The 27,818-nt window shown below is 36.2% G+C and overlaps 1 protein-coding gene across 4 annotated transcripts in view; it reads right to left on the bottom strand.

Moving 5' to 3' along the window:
* ADK (adenosine kinase) overlaps positions 1 to 27,818 on the bottom strand; it is a 486,162-nt gene that overhangs the window by 87,625 nt on the left and 370,719 nt on the right. For all 4 annotated transcript variants that reach the window (XM_030862678.2, XM_030862682.3, XM_060286438.2 and 1 more), the window contains one exon: positions 699 to 734. In XM_030862678.2, coding sequence (XP_030718538.1) covers positions 699 to 734 — 36 coding nt within the window. The remainder of the gene's footprint in view (positions 1 to 698; positions 735 to 27,818) is intronic.

The raw sequence follows: 27,818 nt of genomic DNA on the forward strand, positions 1-27,818 counted from the left end.
CCAACAACAACCACATGGAGTTTGGAATCTTGACAAGATAATATTTCTATTTCTATGAGGAAAACAGAATCAATTATCTGGAAAGTAAAGCAAGTATCAATATTTTGTTTCAGAAAATGTATATGTTTTATGCTATCAAAAAAAAAGAAGAGAGAAGGAAAAAAAAGAGATTCAAACAGGAAGTTTATATGAACAGTATTTAAATTAATCAGTTCCTAACAACTGTTAAGTACAACTTTTGGAAATTAATTTACATAATGATAATCTACATGTGGTAGGGTTGAAATTATTTAAATGACATTATATTTCACTATTTAGTCTTGCTCCACCACTGCTTTAGCAGTGAATCCTTATGAAATGTAATGCAGCTAATGAGGTAGCTTTTTAACTGAACAAACTGACAGGCCCCATATCTGCAGAGGCAGCTTGAAACCGTGCCCAACCTCTTGGCTTCCCAAGAGGCTTTTCAAAATTCAATAAATAACATCTGTAGGCGATGTTGGGTGCAGACCTAGCAGAGTGCGTCATAACACTGTGCTGGCAGAACAAAGAAACCATGACGACTGCCAAGTTTCCATGGCAACTGCTGCGAGGCTCTGAGAGTATAATAGCACATCAATCACTGTCCAAAAGAACTTCATTATCAGCTAGAAGAAACCTTTAGGATCTGTTTAGTGTACAATTGTGGGTTAACTCACCTCAAAGCCTTGCTCTCTAGCAAAAGTGGCAGCTTCCTGAAATAAAAAAAAAGGAACAGTTAATTATAAAGTGCTAGGTAATGAAGAAATAATCCATTTTGAAACTCATTCAGTCTTCTTTTTACACAATTATCTCAATATATCCACATAGTTCAATTTTTATTCTTACACCAAAAAAAAAAAAAGATTTCTTTTTACCTTGGCATGAAAAAAAAGGCAGCATAATGTCAACACACTTCAGAAGTTGAAATAAGATATAGTACATGTTTTTACTGTAGCTGTCACTGTGAGTTCAGGTGTTTTGACCCCAGCAAAGAAAATCATTTGAAAACTAAGGAAGATGCTGATGGTTATGTTTTTAATTAAAACAATACCTTACAGAAAAACGTAGAGAAAATACCTGTAGAGAAAAACGTCTGCTAAAAAATGTACAGATTCAGAAAACCCACCACTTCGTAATCCCTGATGAAATTTATTCAGGCAAGGATCATCAATGGATATTAAATTCATTAGGTGAAAGGATGACGGGGAACTGGGTATTTCATGGAATCAAAGTATCAAAGATCACATGCTGGTCATGGGGAGCAAAGTATAACTTTATAATACAAGGATCAAGCTGTCATCACTTTAACCAGCGATCGATCCTATCACTTATCATTAATAATGGGATCACCAAAAACACTGTGTCTTCTGTAATGATGCAGTATAAGGTACACAGCATCAGCTATAAAGTTTTTAACATGAATTAATAAAAATTTTATTTAATAACTTGCAGTCTACAGGAAATATAGAGGATAGGAGAACAAGTTAAATGATACACTGAGAAAGCAAATGAACAAATCCATAATGCAGGACATTATACAGGACAAGTAGCTTGGTTTCTTCAATAAGTCAATGTTATGATAAAGTGGGCAGGGGAAAAATGACCAGGAGCAATATACAGATTTTAATTGGAAACTGTTTTGAAGAAACCAGCTATAAAATACATTTTGGGACGAGTGGAGAAATTTGATTATGAAATGGGAATTAGATAATATTAAGAATTATCGATTTCATAAGGAAAATGTTCTAGATTTTTAGAGGTGCATCCTGAAGTATTCTGGGATAAAATGGCATGATATATGTAATTTATTTTAGAAAACTTAAAAAAAATAAAGTGAAGCAAAAATGGTAAAATGTTAATGACTGAATCTAGATGTATTCAGTATTACTATTTTTTTGGCCTGTTTGAAAATTTTTGTAATAAAAAGTCCCCACCCCCCATTTCTCTTTGATATAAGATGACAGGGTAACAGAAGTTGAACATCATTTAAAAAATACAGTTAAAAATTTTAAAACAATATTTTTCTGAATATTAAATATATCTTAAGGGCACAATCTGATGAACCTTATTATATACTCTAATGCCCTTATAATAGGTTATCAAATGACAAAAAACACATCTGTGTAACCAAATCCTTTCCCTTTCTTCACTCTGCTTTGCATATATATTTTCATTTAGTACTGATACAGAAAATGGAGGCAATATTACTTTTCCATTCCACTTCCCCCTTGAAAATGGAAAAAAAAAAAAAACTGCAGACAACTGTCAAGAGCCTCTACATCTTAACTTACATTCCTCCAAAATTATCTTTGCCAAGAGATATTAATAGAAGGATGGGATGTGAGCCTGAGTAGTGAGCAGATCCAACTAAAACGACTGCTGCACCAAACCATGTAAGGCAGAAACTACAGTTAATGTCTCCAGCACAAATCTGGGTACCATCTACATGTTAAGGAAAACACAGGGAAGAAAAGTATGTGTGCACTTATGGTCCAATATACTAATAGCATATAAATTTAAAGAACCACTTTGAGGGTTTGAAAAGGTCGAAACAGACGATTACAGCTGAACACTGAAGTTAATAGAAAGTGATAAGCTGAAAGTACAACTCCTTAGGCTGTTGACTACAGAAGCATAAGGCTGATTGAGTTAACCTTACTTGATATAGATTTTAAAAAAATGGAGTTATGATCTTGACAATTGTTGCAAGCAAGGTTAGCCTCTCTGACAATTTACTTACACTAGAATCTTGTATACCACACAGTCAATAATATTTGCTAGCCTGGATGTCAAGGAAAAGGATAAAGTTCAAAAGATATCAACGTAGAACTTTTCCAAGCTGTCCAACTCAAGAACTAACCAAGCTAATTCTTATATGGAAAAGACAACTAAGAAGCCCTGCAAGAACTACTTATTTACATGGAACTTTATCAGAGGCACAAAAGAAACCTAGAGGACTATAAGACAAAGTTAATATGAAGAATCTGTATGACTGAAGTTGCACTAAGACGTAAAAACTTAAAATTCACATACAGTAGTTAAGTTGCCTTTTTAATGTCCAGTTCTGTTCCCACAAATGTAAGAAGCTATCGACTGTGATCTGTTATGGTATAGTAGAACTGACTAATTGCAAGAAGGCACATTTATAAATATCAGATCATTATTCTTTAAGGAAACTGGGCCCTAGGACACTTCCACATCTGTAAACTATTCCAAGCACCAACATATTTCTGACTGAGGAAGGACATGCTGAAGAAAAGTCAACTCAATTTTCTATCTTAGCGCCCCCTCACACAGGTTTGCAGAGCTGTGCCCTGTCACTGAAAAGCTAAGCACTTGTTCTATGGCTTAAAAAGATCTTATCTCCTGACTTCCTCCCACCTTCTTTTGATCTTGGGCTGGTGCCCCCAGTCACTCCATTAGAGAAGGCAGCTGGCTCACATCACTGCAGACTTTCCCACAGCTAACCTCTGATCTGAAGGTGTTTGTAGATACAATGATAGAACAACATTTATTTTTCCCTCTCAGCAAAACAAATAAAACAACACAGGGGAACAGTCTGACCCAGTAAGAATTTTAAGCAGAATTTTCGTCTTCAGATTCACTGCATGGAGAAACAGAAAGAAAAGGCATTAGGTCAGAAATCAGGGAAGAAAAAAGGGGCATAAATGGTGGGCAGAATAGTAAGACAAGTTCCAAATATCAAGGGTAATTCCAAGTGAACTGATCACACTAAATTGAAAAGGACTTTTTAGCGTGCCTTCGCAGTAAAAGTGAGAAAAGAAAACAAGCAAGTCTCCATCTGTGCTGCCCCAGGGCGCCACGTACTGAGTTTCACAAATCTAATGAAGCAGTCAAGTTAAAATCCAACCACAGAGTGAATGTGACATGTGGAGAACAGCTAGGGTTAGAATAGAGAAGCAGAGCGGTTCCTAATGCAGGTGATTATCCATGTGATAATCATTATATTTACAGGCTTTCTATTTTAGATCTGACATCAAAAATCACAAAGGAGGAGGGATTAAGGAAATAAACAACCGACACAGAGGCTTTCCTGCTCCCCTGAGAGTGCAGCACTTTCATTCATGCATGACAAGCAACAAAAGCAAAAGGCCAGGAAAGAGTATTTCTGAGAAGGCTGGATTTCACATTAACACTTCTTTCCATTTTGATAACTTTCACTATTATTCAGTTTCTCATACAGGTCACATTTTCAAAATCAGTTCCCATTGTTGTCTGTGCTATAGTACAGTATCATTTTTGGTTTACAATGAATGATACTCACATAATATATCTTTTACAACAACAAAGCCATTTTTTCCTTCCTGGAATTGAGTGTTGTGAATAAAATGACATATAATTAAAGTCTTAGACTCTCATCTACATCACACTGTTTAGGATTTGCATTAGGCTTGCTGCTTCACCAACCAGGCTAAAAGGATGAAACAACAACCAAGTATGGTTTTTTGAGTAGAGGTTTAAAAAAAGCTGAAATTCGCGGTTAATGAAAACTATGGAATACTTACATTACGAGCTATTTAGAGGGATTAGCAAACCACTACCAAAAAGCACAATCCTCAGATTATACAGGAAAGGAAGGAAAAACTCAAGTGTGTGTCTGTGTGTATGAAAGACAACAATTTCCTTTACATTCAATTGAGAAGAAAACTGTTTTCTCTGCATTTTGTCTGATAATACCCTGACTTTATAGAGAATTATCTAATCACAAACTAAAACCATAACTAGTCCATATTGTTATTCTAATTCCAATTATTTGTTACTAGTTATATAGAAATACAAATGATTTCTGTGTATTGGCCTTATATCCTGACACTTTGCCAAATTTGCTTATTAGCTGCAGGAACTATTCTTTTGCTCCTGTAAAGAAAGATGTTCCTACTAACCATACTACAAAGTTATTTTAAGAATTTAGCAAATGCCTTAAAAAGGTTACCTCTCTTTTCTCCAGGGTGATCTGAAGGGTATAAATACTAACTACCACCACTACCATAGCTCATAACCCTTGCTCTCCCACTTCCTGCTCTACACTTCAAGGCACTGAACACAGTTAGAGCTATTATCTGCTTGCTTATGTTACCACTCTACTTTCTGATAGTGGACATAAGGGGTCTTGGGTATAGGCTGAAACTTCATGGACTGAAGCAAAAAAGGGAGAAGACCCAACTTAGGACCAAAGAAAGGTAACCTGTGACTATCCACCGAAAGCAGCCCATCCATTCAAAACAAACTATTCTGTTACCCCAATGCAAACAGGAAGCAGAAAGTTCACTGGAGTTCCCATGGTCTTCACTCAAGTCACAGGAGTCCAGGGCTTTAGGAGAAGCCAAGGGAGAACCGAGCCACCAAAACAGTTCTGCTGTTTTGTTTGTTCATCTCTCCATCCAAATAGAATCTACCCTGCAAGGATAGTTTTAGGCTAACAGATACTATTATGCTAGAGGTATATCAGTGCTACAGCTGTTGCAGACCTTACAATGGTATTAGACTTTGACATGATAATATTTGAAACAATACTGTAAATCCTAATGGTGTGGTGTACATGAGAGTCTAAGACGGAATGTTATCTATATCTGCCTTTCTCTGTATAAATCTATGTATAAAAATCTCTATCTATAAATAAAATTCTTAAATTTGTATATACATTTAGATGTATAATGCCTTTTTCGAAGGGCTTTAAATGCAAGATAGTACTGGTCAGGAGGCAGTTACAGCCAAATGGAAAGAGTACAGGGCTTAGAATCAGAAGACCTACACTAAGGTTGCTGTTTTACAGCAGCTCATTTGATATGTAATCTTGAGCAAGTCGCTCAGTATATCGGTTTATATCAACACAACTGAGGGCAACAAAACCTACTGGATTGTTGCTAGGAATAAATAAAATATTTAATGTGAACTGTAAAATCATTTTGCCTATTGAATTCAAGATCTTGGTAAGATCTTAGGATAATTTAAACAAATGAATTTCAGAGCATCCAGAGTACATTCAATGATTTGTCCTATCTGTGGATCATATGTGTAGTAGAGAAGCGTCTGAATTGGTTGCCTACTACATTGATCCCTAACTGGTGATGTTCAAATTCTTGTAAAATTCCCTCCCCTTTGAATGCGGGCTGGACCTAGTGACTTGCTTCTAACAAATATCTGACAAAAGTGATGGGATGTCTTGTTTGTCCATCCTCTTGCTCACACGCTCTCACTCAGCTCTTGCTCTAGGGGAAATAAGCTGCCATGTTGTGAGGACCCCTATGGAGCGGCCCATGACTAACAACCAGAGAGGATCTAGGGCTTGCTAATAGCCATGTGAGTGAGCTTGGTAGTGAATACTCCCCAAGCAGAGATATGACTACAGCCTTGGCTGACATCCTGATTACAGCCTTGTAAGAGAATCTGATTCAGAGGCACCAAACTAAGCTGTGCCTGGACTCCCTATCCACATTTTAAGACATGAGGAACCTAAGCCTTAGAGAGGTTAACTAACATGGCCCAATTCAGATATTTTCTCATTCAGATTATGCTAATCCTTAAAAAAAGGTCACAAAAATCAAATCAAACAAGCGTGGCTAACAAATCAATTGTAGGTGAGCAAATTATGGAAAGATAATTTAGATACATACTATCTAAATGGTTTTGTATACCTGATTATGATTAACCATTTCTTAGCTGTAGCAGTGATATACCTCTAATTCATGCTGACATTTAATGATAAAGAACTACCTGCTGTTTATTTTTTTCCTACAATATATTATAAAGACTTATGTTGCTTAAGCCTCTAAATATTTCTTCATGCTATCCTTCAGACTATGAATTACATTTTCTTTATGCTATCTACAAAATCATTTATATATTTTCTCATGAAACTGCATTAATGTTATAGTACTTTTAATATTAAACTATTTCTGAAGAGGAAAAGTTTTAATTTGAAAATAAAGTAAACAAAGCCTAGAGAAAATTGTTAAAGAAAATATAAATCTGGGAAACCCCTTTTAAAATGTTTCATTTACGAAAATATCTGCACTGGTTTTTCCAAACAATATAACATACAACTTTGGGGAGATTTTCAACCTGTACTCTGACATTTATTACCATATGCTTCCTGTCTGCAGAATGCTGAACAGAAATATTATTTAACATTTACTGAGTGCCAAAATCTCTGTGGGGCAATGTATAAACTATAAAGACACGCATGGCCCCTATCCATTAGGTTTATAATAAAAATCAGATAAACATATATAAATTATACTTTCATAAACATGACTGAAAAAAAATTACTCAAATTACAAGCCAAAAAAAATTAGGTTTAGTTTAGAACATACTTAACCCTTTCACAAAATGATTTGATAGACGTGTCTATTCTACTAAGGAAAGTTGTTAATTCCCACTGTTAAGCATATTTAATGGTGGTAACTAAAGGAAAACAAGTTTAGGAAAAGTGCTTCATCAAAATTTGACTGACTAGCTATTTGGGCTAACTTATAGAATAATCCAAGTTTTTCAGTTGCTGAAGAAAGAAAAAAGAGATGCTAGCATAAGAAAATCATCAGGGTAGCAGGCCTCTTATTGGGTATTTTATTTCCATTTTTTTTTTTTTTTTTTTTTTTTGCGGTGTGCGGGCCTCTCACTGTTGTGGCCTCTCCCGTTGCAGAGCACAGGCTCCGGACGCGCAGGCTCAGCGGCCATGGCTCACGGGCCCAGCCGCTCCGCGGCATGCGGGATCCTCCCAGACCGGGGCACGAACCCGCGTCCCCTGCATCAGCAGGCGGACTCTCAACCACTGCGCCACCAGGGAAGCCCTTTATTTCCATTTTTAATGAGATAACATGTGCTTGGCATAATGAAGGCACTCAACAAATGTCAATTATTTTACGTATTTCATTTGATCCTCATGAAAATCCCGTAAAATAGGTATTCTTCTCCTTTCACAGATGAAAATCTGAAGGTTCAGAGACATTAAAATATGTCCAAGACCAAAAAACAAGTAATCGTAATAGCTGGCATTTGGATCTGAGGCTTTCCAAATGGTTTGTGCTGGTCTGCTACTGATGAACTCTTTTAGCTGTTTTATGTCTGAAAAAGTCTTTATCTCGTTTTCATTTTTCAAAGATATTTTTACTGGGTATAGAATTCTAGGTTGACAATTTTTTTGCCTCAGTGCTCTAAGGTCCAGCTTGTTTTAGATGCATTCTTATCTGTTTCTCTGTACAGAATATGTCTTTAAAAAAAACCAACCTGTCTGCTTTTAAGATTTTTTTTTATCACTGATTGTATGCAATTTGATTATAATGTTCCTTGGTGTAGTTTTTTCCTTGTTTCTTTTGCAGTTTGTTGAGTTTCTTGGATTTGTGGGTTTATAGTTTTCTTCAAATTTGGAACATTTTCACTCTTTATTACTTCAAATATTGTTCTGTTTCTCCTCTCCAGGACTCCAAGTATGTATGTTAGGTCACTTGAAGTTGGCCAACCCCTGTATTATGCTATTAGTAGAATATTTATAAATTTTAAAACAGACATTTTTCTTCTTTACTGAATTACCAGTGAGGAACTGAAGGCCCTATGGAGAGCAGGCTACACAGCTTGTTAGCCTTAAGTAAAATGTATATCTTTAGGTCTTGTTTCCTTCATTCACTGGCCAAAAAAACCCCTAAAACCTAAATCACTCATATTAATAAAAAGACAGTAAAAGACAAGATAAATAACCAATTCTTACAAGTTTAGACACATGTTTACATGTGGCAATGAGAAAGGTATTACTGATCAGTGCTAAACATTAGACCAAAAACGGAAAGGAAGACCTCATGATGGGGAGAAACTGGCATTCTTACTAAGTGTCTTTTTAATAATTCTTCTCCCTCAAATATGCACCCGTGTCTTTTGCATTTTCCATATTCCATGAACGAAGCTTCCTAAAGTGTCAAGGTGTAATAATCACTGCCAAATCAATCCAACCTTCTGTGGCCACTCTGATGACGCTAACGGCAGAACCTGTCATAAAAGCTCCTCTACTCTTTGAGTCTCTTGGTCTTTTGAGGGAGAAGACGAAATAAAATTGGAAATCACAGTAACATTCACAACCCAAAATATTACTGAATTAAATTAAGAAAGAAACTTATAGGACTACACTGTGACTTATTAGCACAACAAAATATAGTAAAAAACAGAGAAGCATCTAGTTTCCTACCTCTAGTGGGGAAGGGGGGCTGGGGGCAGGAAAGGCAGTTCCTCTTCCTCCTCAGGTCAGAATTTTTAACCTATGGATATGTACATAACACATTCCATACAAGTATCACCAATAACCAGTATTATTTTCTTCCTTCTTACTAGGTGACTCACAATAATTATGCGCAGAGTGTACTGTAATACTTATGTCTTAGAAACAAGTCCAACACAGACAAACTTAGAATTTTCACAATGGTCAGTAGGAAGTAACAAAAATGGCCATGGCAGTAACAATGAATACAGGTCTCTCAAGGAAAGGAAAAAAAACAAAACCTACGCCAAAAATGAAACTACAAAGAAGTCAAAGGAAAAAAAATCTAATGTGCATGAAAAACAAATCAGCCAAATGTCAGGCTACTAAAAAAATAATCACAAAAAGATGATAGAAAACACCCAACAGAGCATGTAGCAGGCCCTCCATAAAGGATTAATTGAAAGCATAATTCACCAATCCTTCCTCTATGATAATTAGGTTTAAAAAGATACTTTTGAAATGCTAGTACTGCATTTGATTATGAAGTGGGAGCCAATCATTAGTCTACAAACTAGACTCAAGAAATGTCTATCTTTCTACCTCACAAACATCATTTGTTTTCTTTTTCTTCTTTTGGTCACATCACACAGCTTGCAGGATTAGTTCCCTGACCAGGGATCAAACCCAGGCCCCCTGTAGTGGAAGCACAGAGTCCTAACAACTGAACCGCCAGGGAATACCGCCCCCCCACCCCCCACAGCTTTGTTCCTCACAAACCTTTTGTCAGAATCTGAGATAACACATTTTCTAATCCTAGTGCTTCCCTGTGTGTTTTGCTGTCTCTGTAACAAAGCATGAGTTTTCACTACATATTAACAAAATGCTGGGAAATGAAGGTAATTCAGCACAGAGGTAGTAATGAAGTGCTGACATTTTTTTTTAAATTTTTAAATTCAATTTTATTTACTTTTTTATACAGCAGGTTATTAGTTATCCACTTTATACATATTAGTGTATATATATCAATCCCAATCTCCCAATTCATCAGCCTCCCACGCCATCATTTCCCCCCTTGGCGTCCATACATTTGTTTTCTACATCTGTTTCTCTATTTCTGCCCTGCAAACTGGTTCATCTGTACCATTTTTCTGGGTTCCACATATGTGCGTTAATATAGGATATTTGTTTTTCTCTTTCTGACTTACTTCACTCTGTATGACAGTCTGTAGATCCATCCACATCTCTACAAATGATCCAAATTCGTTCCTTTTTATGGCTGAGTAATATTCCATTGTATATATGTACCACATCTTCTTTATCCATTTGTCTGTTGATGGGCATTTAGGTTGCTTCCATGACCTGGCTATTGTAAATAGTCCTGCCATGAACATTGGGGTGCATGTGTCTTTCTGAATTATGGTTTTCTCTGGGTATATGCCCAGTGGGGGATTGCTGGGTCATATGGTAATTCTAGTTTTAGTTTTTTAAGGAACCGCCATGCTGTTTTCCATAGTGGCTGCATCAATTTACATTCCCACCAAACAGTGCAAGAGTGTTCTCCTTTCTCCACACCCTCTCCAGCATTTGTTGTGTGTAGATTTTCTGATGATGCCCATTCTTACTGGTGTGAGGTGATACCTCATTGTAGTTTTGATTTGCATTTCTCTAATAATTACTGATGTTGAGCAGCTTTTCATGTGCTTCCTGGCCATCCGTATGTCTTCCTAGGAGAAAAGTCTATTTAGGTCTTCTGCCCATTTTTGGATTGGGTGGTTGTTGTTTTTTTTTTCCAGTAGGCAGGCCTATCACTGTTGTGGACTCTCCTGTTGCAGAGCACAGGCTCCGGACGTGCAGGCTCAGCGGCCATGGCTCACGGGCCCAGCTGCTCCGCGGCATGTGGGATCTTCCCAGACTGGGGCACGAACCCGCGTCCCCTGCATCGGCAGGCAGACTCTCAACCATTGCGCCACCAGGGAAGCCCTTGTATTCCTTTTATTTCTTTTTCTTCTCTGATTGCCGTGGCTAGGACTTCCAAAACTATGTTGAATAATAGTGGCGAGAGTGGACATCCTTGTCTTCTTCCTGATCTTAGAGGAAATGCCTTCAGTTTTTCACCATTGAGAATGATGTTTACTGTGGGTTTGTTGTATATGGCCTTTATTATGTTGAGGTAGGTTCCCTCTATGCCCACTTTCTAGAGAGTTTTTATCATAAATGCGTGTTGAATTTTGTCAAACGCTTTTTCTGCATCTATTGAGATGATCATATGGTTTTTCTTCTTTAATTTGTTAATATGGTGTATCACATTGATTGATTTGTGTATATTGAAGAATCCTTGCATCCCTGGGATGAATTCCACTTGATCATGGTGTATGATCCTTTTAATGTGCTGTTGGATTCTGTTTGCTAGTATTTTGTTGAGGATTTTTGCATCTATATTCATCAGTGATATTGGTCTGTAATTTCTTTTTTGTAGTATCTTTTTTAGTCTGGTTTTGGTATCAGGGTGATGGTGGCCTGACAGAATGAGTTTGGGAGTGTTCCTTCCTCTGCAATTTTTTGGAAGAGTTTGAGAAGGATGGGGGTTAGCTCTTCTCTAAATGTTTGATAGAATTCACCTGTGAAGACATCTGGTCCTGGACTTTTGCTTGTTGGAAGATTTTTAATCACAGTTTCAATTTCATTATTTGTGATTGGTCTCTTCATATTTTCTATTTCTTTCTGGTTCAATCTTGGAAGGTTATACCTTTCTAAGAATTTGTCCATTTCTTCCAGCTTGTCCATTTCATTGGCAGTAGTCTCTTAGGATGCTTTGTATTTCTGCGGTGTCTGTTGTAACTTCTCCTTTTTCATTTCTAATTTTATTGATTTGAGTCCTCTCCCTCTTTTTCTTGACAAGTCTGGCTAATGGTTTATCAATTTTTTTTATCTTCTCAAAGAACAAGCTTTTAGTTTTATTGATTTTTGCTATTGTTTTCTTTGTTTCTATTTCATTTAATTCTGCTCTGATCTTTATGATTTCTTTCCTTCTACTAACTTTGGGTTTCATTTGTTTTTCTTTCTCTAGTTCCTTTAGGTGTAAGTTTAGATTATTTATTTGAGATTTTTCTTGTTTCTTGAGGTAGGCTTGTATTGCTATAAACTTCCCTCTTAGAACTGCTTTTGTTGCATCCCATAGGTTTTGGATTGTGTTTTCGTTGTCATTTGTCTCTAGGTATTTTTTGATTTCCTCTTTGATTTCTTCAGTGATCTCTTGGTTATTTAGTAACATATTGTTTAGCCTCCATGTGGTTGTGTTTTTTACATTTTTTTTTCCCTGTAACTGATTTCTAATCTCATAGCATTGTGGTCAGATAAGATGCTTGATATGATTTCAATATTCTTAAATTTACTGAGGCTTGATTTGTGACCCAAGATGTGATCTATCCTAGAGAATGTTCCATGTGCAGTTGAGAAAAATGTGTAATTCTGCTGTTTTTGGATGGAATGTCCTATAAATATCAATTAAATCTATCTGGCCTATTGTGCCATGTAAAGTTTGTATTTTCTTATTAATTTTCTGTTTGGATGATCTGTCCATTTGTGTAAGTGAGGTGTTAAAATCCCCCACTACTATCGTGTTACTGTCGATTTCCTCTTTTATAGCTGTTAGCAGTTGCCTTATGTTTGAGGTACTCCTATGTTGGGTGCATATATATTTATAATTGTTGTATTTTCTTCTTGGATTGATCCCTTGATCATTATGTAATGTCCTTCCTTGTCTCTTGTAACATTCTTTATTTTAAAGTCTATTTTATCTGATATGAGTATTGCTACACCAGCTTTCTTTAGAGTAATCTTGGTTGTATGTTCTTCCCTTTCATCACTTTAAATATATCATGCCACTCCCTTCTGGCTTGTAGAGTTTCTGTTGAGAAATCAGCTGTTAACCTTATGGGAGTTCCCTTGTATGTTATTTGTCGTTTTTCCCTTATTGCTTTCAATAATTTTTCTTTGTCTTTACTTTTTGTCAATTTGATTACTATGTGTCTCGGTGTGTTTCTCCTTGGGTTTATCCTGCCTGGGACTCTCTGCACTTCCTGGACTTGGGTGGCTATTTCCTTTCCCATGTTAGGGAAGTTTTTGACTATAATCTCTTCAAATATTTTCTTGGGTCCTTTCTCTCTGTCTTCTGCTTCTCGGACTCCTATCATACGAATGTTGTTGCGTTTAATGTTGTCCCAGAGGTCTCTTGGGTTGTCTTCATTTCTTTTTATTCTTTTTTATTTATTTTGTTCTGCAGCAGTGAATTCCACCATTCTGTCTTGCAGGTCACTTATTCGTTCTTCTGCCTCAGTTATTCTGCTATTGATTCCTTCTAGTGTATTTTTCCTTTCAGTTATTGTATTGTTCATCTCTGTTAGTTCTTTTATTCTTCTAGGTGTTTGTTCTCTAATTCTTCTAGGTCTTTGTTAAACATTTCTTGCATCTTCTCAATCTCTGCCTCCATTCTTTTTCTGAGGTCCTGGATCATCTTCACTATCGTTATTCTGAATTCTTTTTCTGGAAGGTTTCCTATATCCACTTCATTTAGCTGTTTTCCTCGGGTTTTATCTTGTTCCTTCATCTGGTACATAGATGTACCTCTGCCTTTTCACCTTGTCTGTCTTTCTGTGAATGTGGTTTTTGTTCCACAGGCTGCAGGATTGTAGTTCTTCTTGCTTCTGCTGTCTGCTCTCTGGTCAGTGCCGGCATTTTTATTGTACTGCACATTATAAAGTGATTGGGCTAACAGATGGGATTTTGTTAAAAGCAATTTTGACTTATTGCACATAGTATTACAAACTGGCTTCTACCAATATCCATTTTAGAAACTTTTCCCATTGGTCACCAATCTTGGCCTTTCTTTTTGACTTTTTCAAATAGGACTTGATGACTTTTCTAGAGGGATGAAGGGTTTCTGCATAGTGTAAAATTTAGGAATAATTATTTTAAGAAATAAAACGGGTACTCGTTTCCTTCTATCCCTTCAGAGGTGTAATTTCAATCTCTCTCTAAATTTCTCTGCATCACAAATTACTGTTCATTTCCTGAGTAAATATTTTCCCTCCTTCAGGTCTTTGGTCAGTTTTCCCCACTTACTCCTGCACATTTAAGCCCTTTTGTTTGGATTTTTCCAATTCCACTGGATAATTTAATAGGTGAAAAAATGAGACTTTTTTTGATGCTTTAGGGTTTGAATTTTGCCATCCTCTCCTAGAAACACTCCTCCGTATTTTTCTGTTGCATATCATCTTTCCCTTTCTCTCTCACCTTTCTGTTGCTTACCTTCTTTCTCATTCATTACCTGCCCTATATAGTATTATCTAGAAATTCAGCTATCAACTTTTCAATCTTTTCTCTCTTTATAGTTTTATGGGGTAATTTCCTTTATTCCTTTCGTTTGGTATCATTCTCAGATATCCTGCCTCACTTCCAGAGTCGCTTTGCACTTGACAGCTTCCAAATTCTGCCAAGTATATTTTACAAGCACAAGGCCTATAATATCTAGTCTTGTTTCCATTCTTACTGACAGAATACTAGGTTAGGCCTGTACTACCTCTTGCCTAGATTATTGCTATAGTGTTTTAATCAGTGTCTAGTACCAATCACACTCAGTTTGAATGTACCCTAACATTTCGACCATTAGATCCACCTTCCTAAATATCAACTCTGATTAGCCTTTGTTCAAAAAGCTACCTACTACTTCCTAAGAAAAGTCCCAATTCCATAGCCTGACTTTCAAAGGTCCTCCATAAAGTGCCCCTACTTTTCATTTCTAGCCTGATCTTTTACTATTCCCTTGTACATGTACCAGATGTCACTCAAACTAGAATACCTGCTATTCTCTGAACATGCCCCAGGCTTTTTTGCCTTCATGCTACCTTGCACATGTAGGCACTAAATGAATTAGAATACCCTTCAACCACCCTTGTCAAAATACTACCAGTCTCTCCAGGGTTAGTTCAGCCATCTTCTGCTTAATGGAAGCCTTCTTAAATTGTTCATGGTCTCCCCTTTCCCACCTCCAGAAGTGGCTTTCTGCATTGCAGAAGAGTTTTGCTCAATTTGTAAAGGCTTTTTTTTTTGCGGTACGAGGGCCTCTCACTGTTGTGGCCTCTACCATTGCGGAGCACAGGCTCCGGACACGCAGGCTTAGTGGCCATGGCTCACGGGCCCAGCCGCTCCACGGCATGTGGGATCTTCCCGGACCGGGGCACGAACCCGTGTCCCCTGCATTGGCAGGCGGACTCTCAACCACTGCGCCACCAGGGAAGCCCTGTAAAGGCTTCTTTTATGGCAGTTAGGTACAGACTGGAAACATAGTTATTTGTATAGACAGCTTATCTCTCCTACTAGATTATAAACTCTTAGTGAAGAAACTCTTTTACACTTTGTATCCTCAAAACATCTAACATATTGCTCTGCCCAGAACAGATAATAAATCCTTGTTGATTTACCAAATGATAAGGACAAAACACTCACCTACATTAAGCAAAGAAGAAATAACTCTGCATTAGATCAGCAATGACTTGATTTCTTGTGCTTCATACTCTTATTTTAGGGATCTCAGTGCTCTGTATATTCTTCTATTACCTTATTTCTTCCACTGCATTATAATTTACTTACGTGGTCTATTTTCTCCCCTAGCTTATAAGTTTCATGAGAACTAAGTTTTATATCATATCTTAGAATTGTGCCTGACACACAGTATGAATTAAATACACGAGCGCTGAAATGAGTTATACTGATTTAAAAGAATCTTATTTAAAAAGTAAAAGATTTTTCTACTCATGTGTATTGAGCTTTTCTAGAACAGGATCTAAGATTTGGCTAAAAACTTAGTAAATTGCTAGCCTCATGTGTTTCGTGAGAGTATTCACGCAATACGTATATCGTGCCATTTCTGCAGTTCTCCGGTTTTGGGAAGTTACTATAAAGGATTTTGGCATTTGTCTCTTTTCCAAGGATCACACAAATAATCAGGGAAATAGTTTTTCCTGGAAGAATAACTGACTCTGAAATATTAAACTATATTTTCAAAGATATATACATTCTAGACATCACTGGCAGATACTGGATATTACAGGGTATAATATAGCTCAACAAAGATAAGCACCAATATTTATGATAGAAGTAGCAAGAATTGCGAAAAATCAACAAAAATAACTAAACAAAACCCACAAAACAACCCTCTACATACGGATTAAATAACGGGTAAATAGCAAGTCTCAACTCAGTTTGAGGACTTCGTAAGTTATCAACTAAGCAATTTTATGACAAGCTACTATTTTATTTTGCTGACACACATGGCAATTAGAAAATTTATAGCAGGTGGGATAGAAACACAGGTCAAATTAGCTTATAAACAGCAACAACCCATTACAGTACATTTCAAAACTTTAAAATGACACTTTTTTTTCTTTAGCAAATAAATGCTAATACCTCCATTGTAATATATGTCATTTTTTCACTGCCAGTGCACATATCCTTATAGAAACCACTCCATACATGTGTAGCTCAAGACCCAATGCTAAATTTTCTTGTTTCAAAAGAAGAGATTATATAAATTGATCTTATGTGTTAAGTGTTTGAAGGACAAGATCTGAGTCAGATAGCAAATCCCTTGGAAACAAAGCTGGAGCAATGGTAACAATCCTAAAAACCTTGTTGTGAAAGGAATGATCTGAGTTACATCTCTAATTAACATGCACTACACCTCACAAACAAGGAAAGTCAATTCTTCATTAGCCAGAGTAGATTAGAGATGGTTTAGACACAGCAGGGGCCTGCCTGAGATGTGCTCACCAACCCAGCAGAGTCTGGTAATTAGGCAGTATTGGATTAGCAGTAGCAGGGATGAAGGCAAGGAGCCTGGATTTAGGAGTGTGTTGCTTTATCTCCCACTTCCACTTCAAACAGAATAATTCACTGTATCACTACCATGGTTAACCTTCACCTGGACAACCAACACTTAACAATGGTTTTGTTATTATAGAGATTTTCAGTTATCAATAACTTCTCTTCCTGCTCTGCTACCTCTACATTATCCTCTGCTATTTAATAGGTGATGGCAATCTATTTCTCTTTTTTTGAAAGGATGGCAAGGGAAGTCAAGAGTCACAAAAAAGCAACACTACATTCTTGAGAAAGAAACTACATAAACTGCACATATGAAAAAATACTAACGTACTCAAGTTCTATTTAAGGTTTTTCAGGAGCATCCTAAATTACTCAGTGTATTATCGGACACAGCATCTGAGAACATAGTTGCCACAGAACATAAAATAATTTTCTGTGTAATTGTGTAAGAAAAATAAGCCCTCAACATATCCAATGTATATGTTTTGCTTTGTCTCCAAAGCAAAACATATACATTGGATATTCTATAGATATTGCCTAAAATGTGAAATCTGGTAACTGTAATAGGTTCAGAATAGGCATTTCATAATTGATGAATATCTCCAGCCTCAATGTAACCACCATGATAATGTTAGTCAAATACTATTGAGTGCTGGATAGGCATGGGAGTAGTTGGACTTCTCTTGGTTGTAATGACCTGGATAGATTTTTGATTATCTGTTGTAGGAATAAAGGGAGGCGGTAGCAATAACCATCGTCCAACTGCTTCAAGAATTTTAGCAACCAATGAACATGTTAGATACCATTTATTTCCATAGTTACATGGCACTGTGCTAGACTCATCTGATTAATCAAAAATAAGGAAAGGAGAATTAAGATGAAAGCAAAAATTAAAAGTCAGAGTGCAGTATGCTGTAATGGAAGTTAAAAGGAAAGAAAACGAAAAGGCGTTATGGCGGAAGCAGAATTTGATATAAATCTATCAATAAAAGGATAGGTAAAATTTTAGGTGAAGGTGTATATAAGGAAGGACTGGGAGGTATGGAAAATGAGAGGTCTGTCCTGAGACTAGCGAGCGGCCCAATAAGGGATGAATAGAGGACAGGAAAACACTAAGATTTTAAAGATAGATTTACTCTGTAATGAGTTCGGAGACTGGATTTAATTCATTTAACTATGTGGTAGGTAGACGGAGAAGGTGAGAGACATTAAGGTTTCTGAGAGGATAGGTACCCTTATTAGGACTACATTTCAGAAAGATTAATTTATCTAGCAGCAATATACAGACTGCATGTAAAAGGGAAGACAAGTGAAGATTTTTAGATGGCAGATCAGAAAACAGGTGATAAATACAAAATATTTTAACTCAAAGAGCAAAGTACAGAAATGACAAGTTATAAGATAAACACAAAATAATGAATTTTAGGCAAACAATCTTTTCTAGGCTTTCCTTCCATGCTCCATAAAATAAAATCAAAGAATCCTGCACTTAAAATGAAGAAACTTGGATTCTAGTTCTTACTTTGCCTCTTACTTTACCTCTAGTGTGACTCTGGGCAAGACATAAACTCTCTTTCTCAGGTTCCTCATCTTGCAAATGAGAAGCTTATAACACTTTCTAAAGTCCTTCTAAGTCTAAAATTCAGTGACCATAACAATGAGTTTTTGGAAGGTCTCTAACAACCACAGGAGGGTTCCTTAAGCAAGAAGTCCAGAGGCTCTATTAAGAAATGACTGGCCTAAATCAGTGAGATTTAAATATCTGTCATTTACTGCTCATACCTTTTTGTAAAAGGTAAAGTAACTTTTCAGAAGACAGTAAAAGATTCATTCCTTCTTGCTAAAAGCCAAAATTCAAGAAACCTTTTGCGTTATTCATGTATACTTAAAACAAACCCTTGCCAAGAAAAACAAACTGCAAAACATGGAGGTTGGAAAATGTGAATCACCACTGATATTAAAACCAACATTTGATAATTATGTTGCAATTTCAAACTACTGCTGAATCCCATTAGGTTTAAACATAAATTCAATAAGAATTTATGATTTTATAAATGGCATTTAAATGTATTCAGAAGTAGAAACAAGAACCATCTGACAGAGAAGTGATTGTGGTTAAAACGAAAAGAAGGAGAAAATAAAGACATAAGGAGGCCAGAAGGTGAAAGAGAGGAAGGATATAGAAATAGGCTGAAAGTGAATGCAGTACAGTAATGATTCTGAGGCAAATGCTTACAAATTTATCTTCTGTACTATGCATTTTCATACTTGATAGGATTCTGAATTAATACAATAAAAGATGAGGCACCTGTCATTTAAGAAGCAGAAATTATTACAGCAGAACTTTATGCCAAGTTCTTCTTCCACATTTTTAGAAATATGGAAAATATGCACCACATGAGTGAAAAATAACAATTTGGTCTTTATTCCACATCCAATTTGGATTTTATTTAACTGTTTTCTAAAATTTTTATTCTATCTTATTTTTAATCATATTCATTTATCTGAAAAATAGAATTGCAAGTGGCGTCTTATTACACTGTTCCCCTTCCTAAGAGTTATGCTTCATTGTTGATATGACCACTTGTTTAAAAATCGTCAGTATCATAAGCAGTATCATAATCTTGAATTGTTAAAATCTTTAACTGTCTCATTCAGTTAGTTGAGATAACTCAACAAGCCCATATGAAGGATCCAGTAATGTTCCTGGAGCACTACAGTACTGGAGCTAGGCTGAATTCTAAGACCCATGATTTGAACTTCCAGGCTCTAACTCCCCATTTTTGAACCTGTTTACTTTCACCTGACCTTTTAAAACCATATTTTAAATAATTTTAAAGGGCCTCACAAGGACCTTTTCTGTCCATGCTATTCATACTCAGCAATTTTCTAAGGGCCCTTGGGCACAAAATAGGGAAGGAAGAGAGTAAAAAGTCAATCTTGAAGGGTAAACAGAAAATATTCAACACAGAAAATTAGATCTAAGCTACTAAAGTCACCAGCCTTAGCTAAAACTTTCACGCCGGGGAAGGAGCAGAGCCACTGAACTTTAAGGGCTAAGGGTTGGGGATCTAGAACAAAACACACACACACACAAAAGCCTACTTCCAATACAAAATAATGTACATATAACCAAGTACATGATAGTATAATATACAAAAGTTGAGAAATAATATACCAAAATGGTGAGAAAATTCAAAGAGCTATAAAAAAATGGAATAAGGTTCGTCAGGAAAGGTTTGTTAGAGAAAAAGGATTTCTGTGTTGGACCTTGAAAGAGCATCCTGAGAAGAAAAACAAAGCAAAAGCATAAAAGTATAAAGTATTACAGAATTCTAAGAGAATCACAGGACTGGGGCACATGGGCCATCAAAGAGAATAGATGAAACACCATTAGTTTTCCTGGGCTTGAGAAGGTTTTCAGGTTTTGAAAATTAAAGGTAAAATGTAATATAGTGTTTTCTTTTTTCAAGTGGCTTTCCTCCAAATCTTGATGGGCTTGTTTAATTTAAATAGCTTTTTCTGGGAGATTTCTGAGATTCTGGCTTTTGACTCTAAGCAAAGAACTGTTAGAAGCCAAAGATGTAGAAACAGAGAGATGCTTGGGGAAGTTGATAAGTGAAATGGGTGGTTTTTCTAGAAGTAATTGTTAGGAAATTATTATACAACAGTATCCACTAAAGTAGTAGCTTTCAAGTTTTCTTGACAGCAACCACAGTAAAATACTCACTTTACTTTGCTTTTTTTTTTATTTACATCTTTATTGGAGTATAATTTCTTTACAATGGTGTGTTAGTTTCTGCTTTATAACAAAGTGAATCAGTTATACATATACATATGTTCCCATATCTCTTCCCTCTTCAGTCTCCCTCCCTCCCACCCTCCCTACCCCACCCCTCTAGGTGGTCACAAAGTACCGAGCTGATCTCCCTGTGCTATGCGGCTGCTTCCCACTAGCTAGCTATTTTACGTTCGGTAGTGTATATATGTCCATGCCACTCTCTCACTTTGTCACAGCTTACCCTTCCCCCTCCCCATATCCTCAAGTAGGTCTGCGTCTTTATTTCCATCTTACCCCTAGGTTCTTCATGACATTTCTTTGCAACATGCCATACACAGACATATGTATACATGCATTTATATAAATGTACATTCTTATATCTTTTATACTTATTTCATTCAGATTTGCTAATTTTTTCCCCTGACGTGAAACTAAGAATATCATTTACAAAGTAACATGGCCCTTTGGAACTCAGACTTAAGAAAGTTTCTTGAGGGCATTAAAAAAAAAAAAATTATTTATTTGGCTGCTCCGAGTCTTAGTTGCGGCACACGGGATCTTCGTTGCCCCGTGTGGGATCTTTTAGTTGCAGCATGTGGGATCTAGTTTCCTGACCAGGAATTGAACCTGGGCCCCCTGCACTGGGAGCTTGGAGTCTTAGCCACTGGACCACCAGGGAAGTCCCCTTTGAGGGCATTTTATACAGTGAGTAGTATATAGTAAGTGCTCAATATATTAATCCATCCTTTCACTTACCAAGCACTCACTATGTACCAGGAATTATTAGGAACTAGTAATATAGAAGAGACTATTAAGGGGGACCTAACTGAGATTTGGTGGTGTGGATGAGGAAGGAATCTCTAAAGAGAATGATATTTAAGTTGACACCTAAAGAATGAATAATAGTTAGCTGGGTGAATAATACTAAATAACGGGGTAAAAATAGGTCAAGACAGAGGTAAGAGCATGTGCAAAGAGACTGTGAGGAGAAAGAGAGTTCAATGGTTTTTAAACTGGAAATGGGCCAGCATGGCAGGAGATCAGTTTTTGGAGAGATGGTATTATGGATTCTGAATTTTCTTCGATGTGAAAAAACAGAATAAAGCCAATGCCCACGACACAACATAACCAAACAAAGAAAAAATCCAGAAACCAAATTTAATTCTGCCCTTGACCTGGTTTGTAAGGACAGTTTTAAAGTTATAGAGCATAAAATATAATGCAAGTGTACTTGACACAAAGAATCCTGATTTAATTTCTTGCCAAAGCAGGCATTTATTGAAAGCACATGTACCACACTAAAAAGGATCCTAAAATTTTATGTGCCACATTTGATAAGAGATCTAATTTATATTCTGGCATTTAGCTAGAAGCCTGGATTAGTGATGCAGCAACATAACAAGGACTTCAATTTTATAGTTATGTTATATGCACTTGGTCATTGGCAATTCCAACTAGTTCAAACCGATGCACTGATTTCAAAACAAAGGTTATGGGTCAGGAACAAGGAGACTAAGACTATGAAAACGAAACAAATTGCTAATCAGTGAAAGTGTATTTATACGCATTCCAATATACTCTAGTCCTTGAATCATCCCGAAAACAGAACCCTTCATTCTTTTTCTACCTGCTTCAATTACCCTAGTTCTTTGTCAAGTACCCTACAGACATATACTTTAAAAAAAATAGGTCTATATTCCTTTAAAAATGCCATTTGGACTTATTTATTCAAAAAGCATTTATTAAGCATCTATTATGCATCAGCCAGTGGGCCATTAAAAACAAACAAACAAAAAAACTCCCCCATGAACCATGTCCTTGTATTTCCCCAGTACTGATACTTTCCATAATTAATGCTGATGTTTCCCTGTCTCACTTTCCTACTAGACTGTCAATCCTGCTCACCACTGTATCAAGAGAAGTGTTAGGCACACAGCAGACATTTAAATCTTTTTTGAATTAATAAATGGTTTTTACAGACCTTTAGTGGTGAGGTTATGGAAATGCTCAAGAACATCAAATATAAACAATTAAGCACAAAAAAACTCACAACCAAATTTCAGTTAAACTAAGCTATAGACCATAATATCAAAGGGTAAATTCTAGGGTTCCTTTATAAAAAATTACAAGGTAAAGGTAGGAGGCAAGGCAATGGAGAAACAGTAAAACTGTGTCACTAATCCTTTTGAGATCTCTTAGAACATGTTTTTAATCCTCCAAAGAGGACAAAATTCATTCTCATAAAAGCCACCTCTACAAAGTTCGTTAAATATCCAGATTTTCAGTTGTGCACCCTAAGAAGCATATTTCTACATACCAGGATCTCTCATACATAATAACATTACAAAGTGGCAATTAGTTTAATTGAACTAAAAATGGAGTACTTTCAGTGTTCTACCTATATTCTTAGATAAACCTTGCAGAGCTTTAGGTGAAAGACTGACTCAACTAAAATATTATATCCCTAAATGAGATATTTCAAGTATTAAAAAAAAAAATTCACAGCCTTTCTAGGCTTTAGATTTTACACCTGCAAAATGAAGGGATAGATTCAGATAGCCTCTTGAGGAGACCCTTCTATTTTATGACCAGCAACAAAGCTTATTTTCTGAGTGTGAATGGCGCTACTGTAAATGATTATTAGGGTTACCAGTTGCAGGGAAACTATTTTTCGTGAATTACAGTTGAGATAAGAATTATTGTTTAAATTATGTCTAAATGATTAAGATGGCTTTTTTTTTTTTTTTTGACATAGCAGCTTGGTTAGGCTGAGCTATCTTCTTCAGGTATTCAACCAAGTCCTATTCTAGCTTCTGCTGGGATGGAATTCTGCAGATGAAATCAGAGTCCCTAATCAGTTGACTTTAAGTTAATCAAAGGGAGATTATCCCAGGTGGGCCTGACTTAATTAGGTGACCCCTATAAAAGAGAGCCTAGGCCTTCCCTGAGCTGAGACTCTATCACACCTATACCCATAGGTTTTTTCTTTTTCTTATATACCATTTTTTTTCTTTTTTACTTTTTTGGTTATATTGGGTCTTCGCTGTGGCACGCAGGCTTCTCTCTAGTTGCAGCACGTGGGCTTCTCTCTAGTTGTGGCGTGCAGGTGTTTTCTCTCTCTAGTTGTGGCACGCAGGCTCCAGGAAGCATGGGCTTTGTAGTTTGTGGCACATGGGCTCTCTTGTTGAGGCATGCAGGCTTAGCTGCCCCGAGGCATGTGGGATCTTAGTTCCCCGACCGGGATCGAACCTGAGTCCCCTGTATTGGAAGGTGGGTTCTTTACCACTGGACCACCAGGGAAGCCCCTACCCACAGGGCTTCAACCTGCTCCTGATCTTCCCTTCCTGAATGGACTTTGAACTCAGCCAGCCTCCAGAACTGTATAAGCCAATTCCTTGTAACAAGTCCCTATATCTGCGTCTGTACGGTTCTACTGTTTCTGCTCCTTTGCTTCAACTCTGACTCATATAATGACATCATATAGTGATGCTATATAAGCTATAAACAGTGAACACCTTAAAATATTTTAACTGTTCCCATCAATTTCAATAAAATGTGTGATATGAGGAGTAGACACATGTATATTGGGCAGATGAAGTGTATATTCAGATGAAACTTTGAGGTGTGTAAAGGTTACCTTTCCCCAGATTCATACTGTTCATCCTCTCCCCTTACCTCAGATTTCTACTATTCTCATTGTCTCTCTTCTTCCCTATCCAAAACTGAGATGAGGAAAGGATGTTAAAGTTATTCACGCTGTAGTATTAATATTTGACTATACTTAGTATGCTAAAATTTCCCAAGGTACTTTAATAAAAGTGAAAGCCTGAACACAAAGGAGTAACTGGCAAATGGTGAAATAAGCAAGAAAATAAGTATATTCTGGCATACTTAAATTCACAAACTCTTGAATGACCACTTATTCTGCCTACCTGTAAACTGGCTACTTTCAGTTTTTTTAAAAATGATTTATTCACTTTACATTCTAGAAATGATTGCAGCCAAAGCTTCCACACCGGTAACATTTCCTTAGCACGTAATACTGCTACAGAAGAAACTGATACTTTTTTTTTTTCTGTTTTATTTTGGTTTGGGGGGGAGTCTTCGTATATTATTGGGCAATTATCATTTATTTTATTATTTAACTTTTGATGTACTTATGTCATGTATTCCAAACTAGATCATGAGCTCTTTGAAGACTTACAACTCACACCTTAAAAAACAAAAAAAACAACTCACCAGTGCTTTTTCTTGTAAGAACCTAGCAATAAAACAGGCACTCAGTAAGTGTTTATTAATTTGATAATTTGCAGAATAGTGTGTAAAATGAGGATAACTGCAGTATGGCTTTTATCTAAAGGAATTTTTTTCTGTTCTGTGTGAAATGCCAGTAGTCATGCCTTTCATAATAACACCATTAACTTGGAAAGATGTTCATATATTAGCCACAAAACTAATAGTAAATATAAAGACACCGAAGAGACTAAATTAACTAAATTTCAGAAAAGGACAGACCGTTTGTTAGATGTAGCTTTTTACTTTGGCTTTACATGTTACCTTTACTTTATGACAATATTCAGAAGTAATTGTTAATAATTCTAGAGAATTTGGTCATGTTACAAGTTACTTTGCTTTACAGCAATATTCAGAAGCAGCTGCTAGCCATTCTAGAGAATTTGACCCATTGCTAGGCTAAAACATCATTGTTGCAAATATGATTATACTCCTAGACTGTACATGCAGTACTGACCTATCATCTCCAGACACTTGGTATACTATAGGACTCAAATGATTAGATTCTGTAAATAAGTGAATGAAATGAGTACCTTAGGCCCAGATGAAACATACAATTTGGTATTAATAAAGGTCAGAAGCTACAAAGGACAACACTAACAAATGTGACTACAAATAAATGAAAAACTTCCACATACAAAAAGCACCAAAAATAAAGTCAAAAGACAAACTGCAAGAAATACTTACAAGTCACCTGGGATTTACTTCCCTTATAAACAAAGGGGGGGAATGGGGAGAAAAAAGTTAGTAGTAAAAAAAATGAACCATCCAAAAGCAAGATGAGCAAAGAATTTGGGAGATAACAGATGAAAATACAAATGGCTTGTCAACTTATGAACTTCAGAAATGCAAATTAAAACAATGAGATGTCACTTTAAATTGATCATTTTGGCAAACTTTAAAAACACACTTAAATTGTGAATACGAATTGGTAGAAACACTCAGGAGGGCAACTGGAAAAATTTATCAAAACTTAAAATATTTATTTCCTCAGAATTGGCAGCTCTACTTCTAGAGATTTATCCTATAGAAAAATTTACATTAAAGTACACAGACATATATATTCACTATAGCGCTATTTATAATAACAAAAAACAGAAGACACCCCAATAGCCTACAAGAGGAGAACAAACTATGGTATATTCATACAATAATATAACTATTACAAAAAGTAAGGAAGATAAGTCCGTACTAACAAGAAAAGAGGCCTATGTATTTTGTTAGGTAAAAAGCTTCAAAGCAGAATTATAGTACAATCTCATTAAAGTGAATATTTTAAATACTTTTATGACAAAAAATAATCTGGAAGGGCATACCCAAAACTAGTAACAGAGATTATCTTACTATGAGATGTGGTAGGATTATGAAAGAGTTTCCTTTATCTGCTTTTGTGAAGGCCAAATTTTTAACAATGACCACGAAAAAAGAAATAAAGTTCAAGTACAATATAACAATGACATCTTCAGTCATTTGTTCTATACTATTTGGATACAGAAGTATCTGATACTATACAATTTATGTAATACTAAGTTACATGGTTTTTAAATTACAAAGGGGATGAAAGGGCAAACACAAATATTATACACTCAACATATATCCCATCAGTAATAGCCAGTCAAATATATGCCTATTTAGCTTCTTAAATTTACTTATTTGTTTGAAGACCTACAATTCACCTCTCACAAACTTCAGTCCAGAGTATAAGGTAAAATATGAGGAAAATAAAGCACCAGATTCCTCTACTATCTACGGTATAGTTGTTTCTAGTAGTTTCAATAAAAAAAACATTTAAAAATTTTAATTCATAGCTCCAGTGACAATAGGTGTAACTGTAGCTGGCAGCTCAAGTAGAAATTTATTTTTATTTTATACACGTTAGAAATAGTTACAGAGTAGCACCATTCTCTAATCTGTCACAGTTCTTGGACTGTTTCAAACAGATATCTGATAAGACCCACAGTAACAGGGGTGTGCTTGTATTTTATTTCTGAGGTCTGACACCCTACTACCTACTCTAAAGAATGCAAGAGGCAGAAGTGAGGACCTGACAGCACCAATCACAGAAATCTGAAGTCCTTTTTTTTTTACAGATACACTGCTGTGTAACCTATGCTTAAATCTTACAGAGCAATAGTGGTCCTAAAAGGGAACTAACAGCATGTCTCCAGCTGTGCCTGGCATCCTCTTCTTCTCAAATTCTAAAACAGACTCCTATATTTTTTTTTAACTTGATACATAAAAGAAGGCAGTAGGAGAAAAGCTAAGATTGGATAAGGACTGGTCAATAAGACTAAGAAAATGTTACCGTGAATGCTACATATGCCCCTCCTGCCAAATCTCCTGAGTGGTAGGGATATTCCAACAGAAGATATTTGGTTGAATACACAATAGCAGAGTCCCCGCTGGTCAAAGCTAGTGAAGCTGCTCTTTTAGCTCAGTGGCAAAGAATACACACTATATAATACAAGAGAGGTTGGAGACTTGAAATATACTCCTGCCAATTGCTTTTTACTCTGAAAGCTTTCTAAATCAGTGATAAGCTATCTGCACTGAGAAGGGCATAGAATATCCTCAAGTTGTATACGCAGTCCTTATGTAGAAAATAAGCATGGCTCATATGGCATATTGCTGTTC

This window comes from Globicephala melas, chromosome 16 (assembly GCF_963455315.2).
Source record: "Globicephala melas chromosome 16, mGloMel1.2, whole genome shotgun sequence".
Lineage (NCBI taxonomy): Eukaryota > Metazoa > Chordata > Mammalia > Artiodactyla > Delphinidae > Globicephala > Globicephala melas.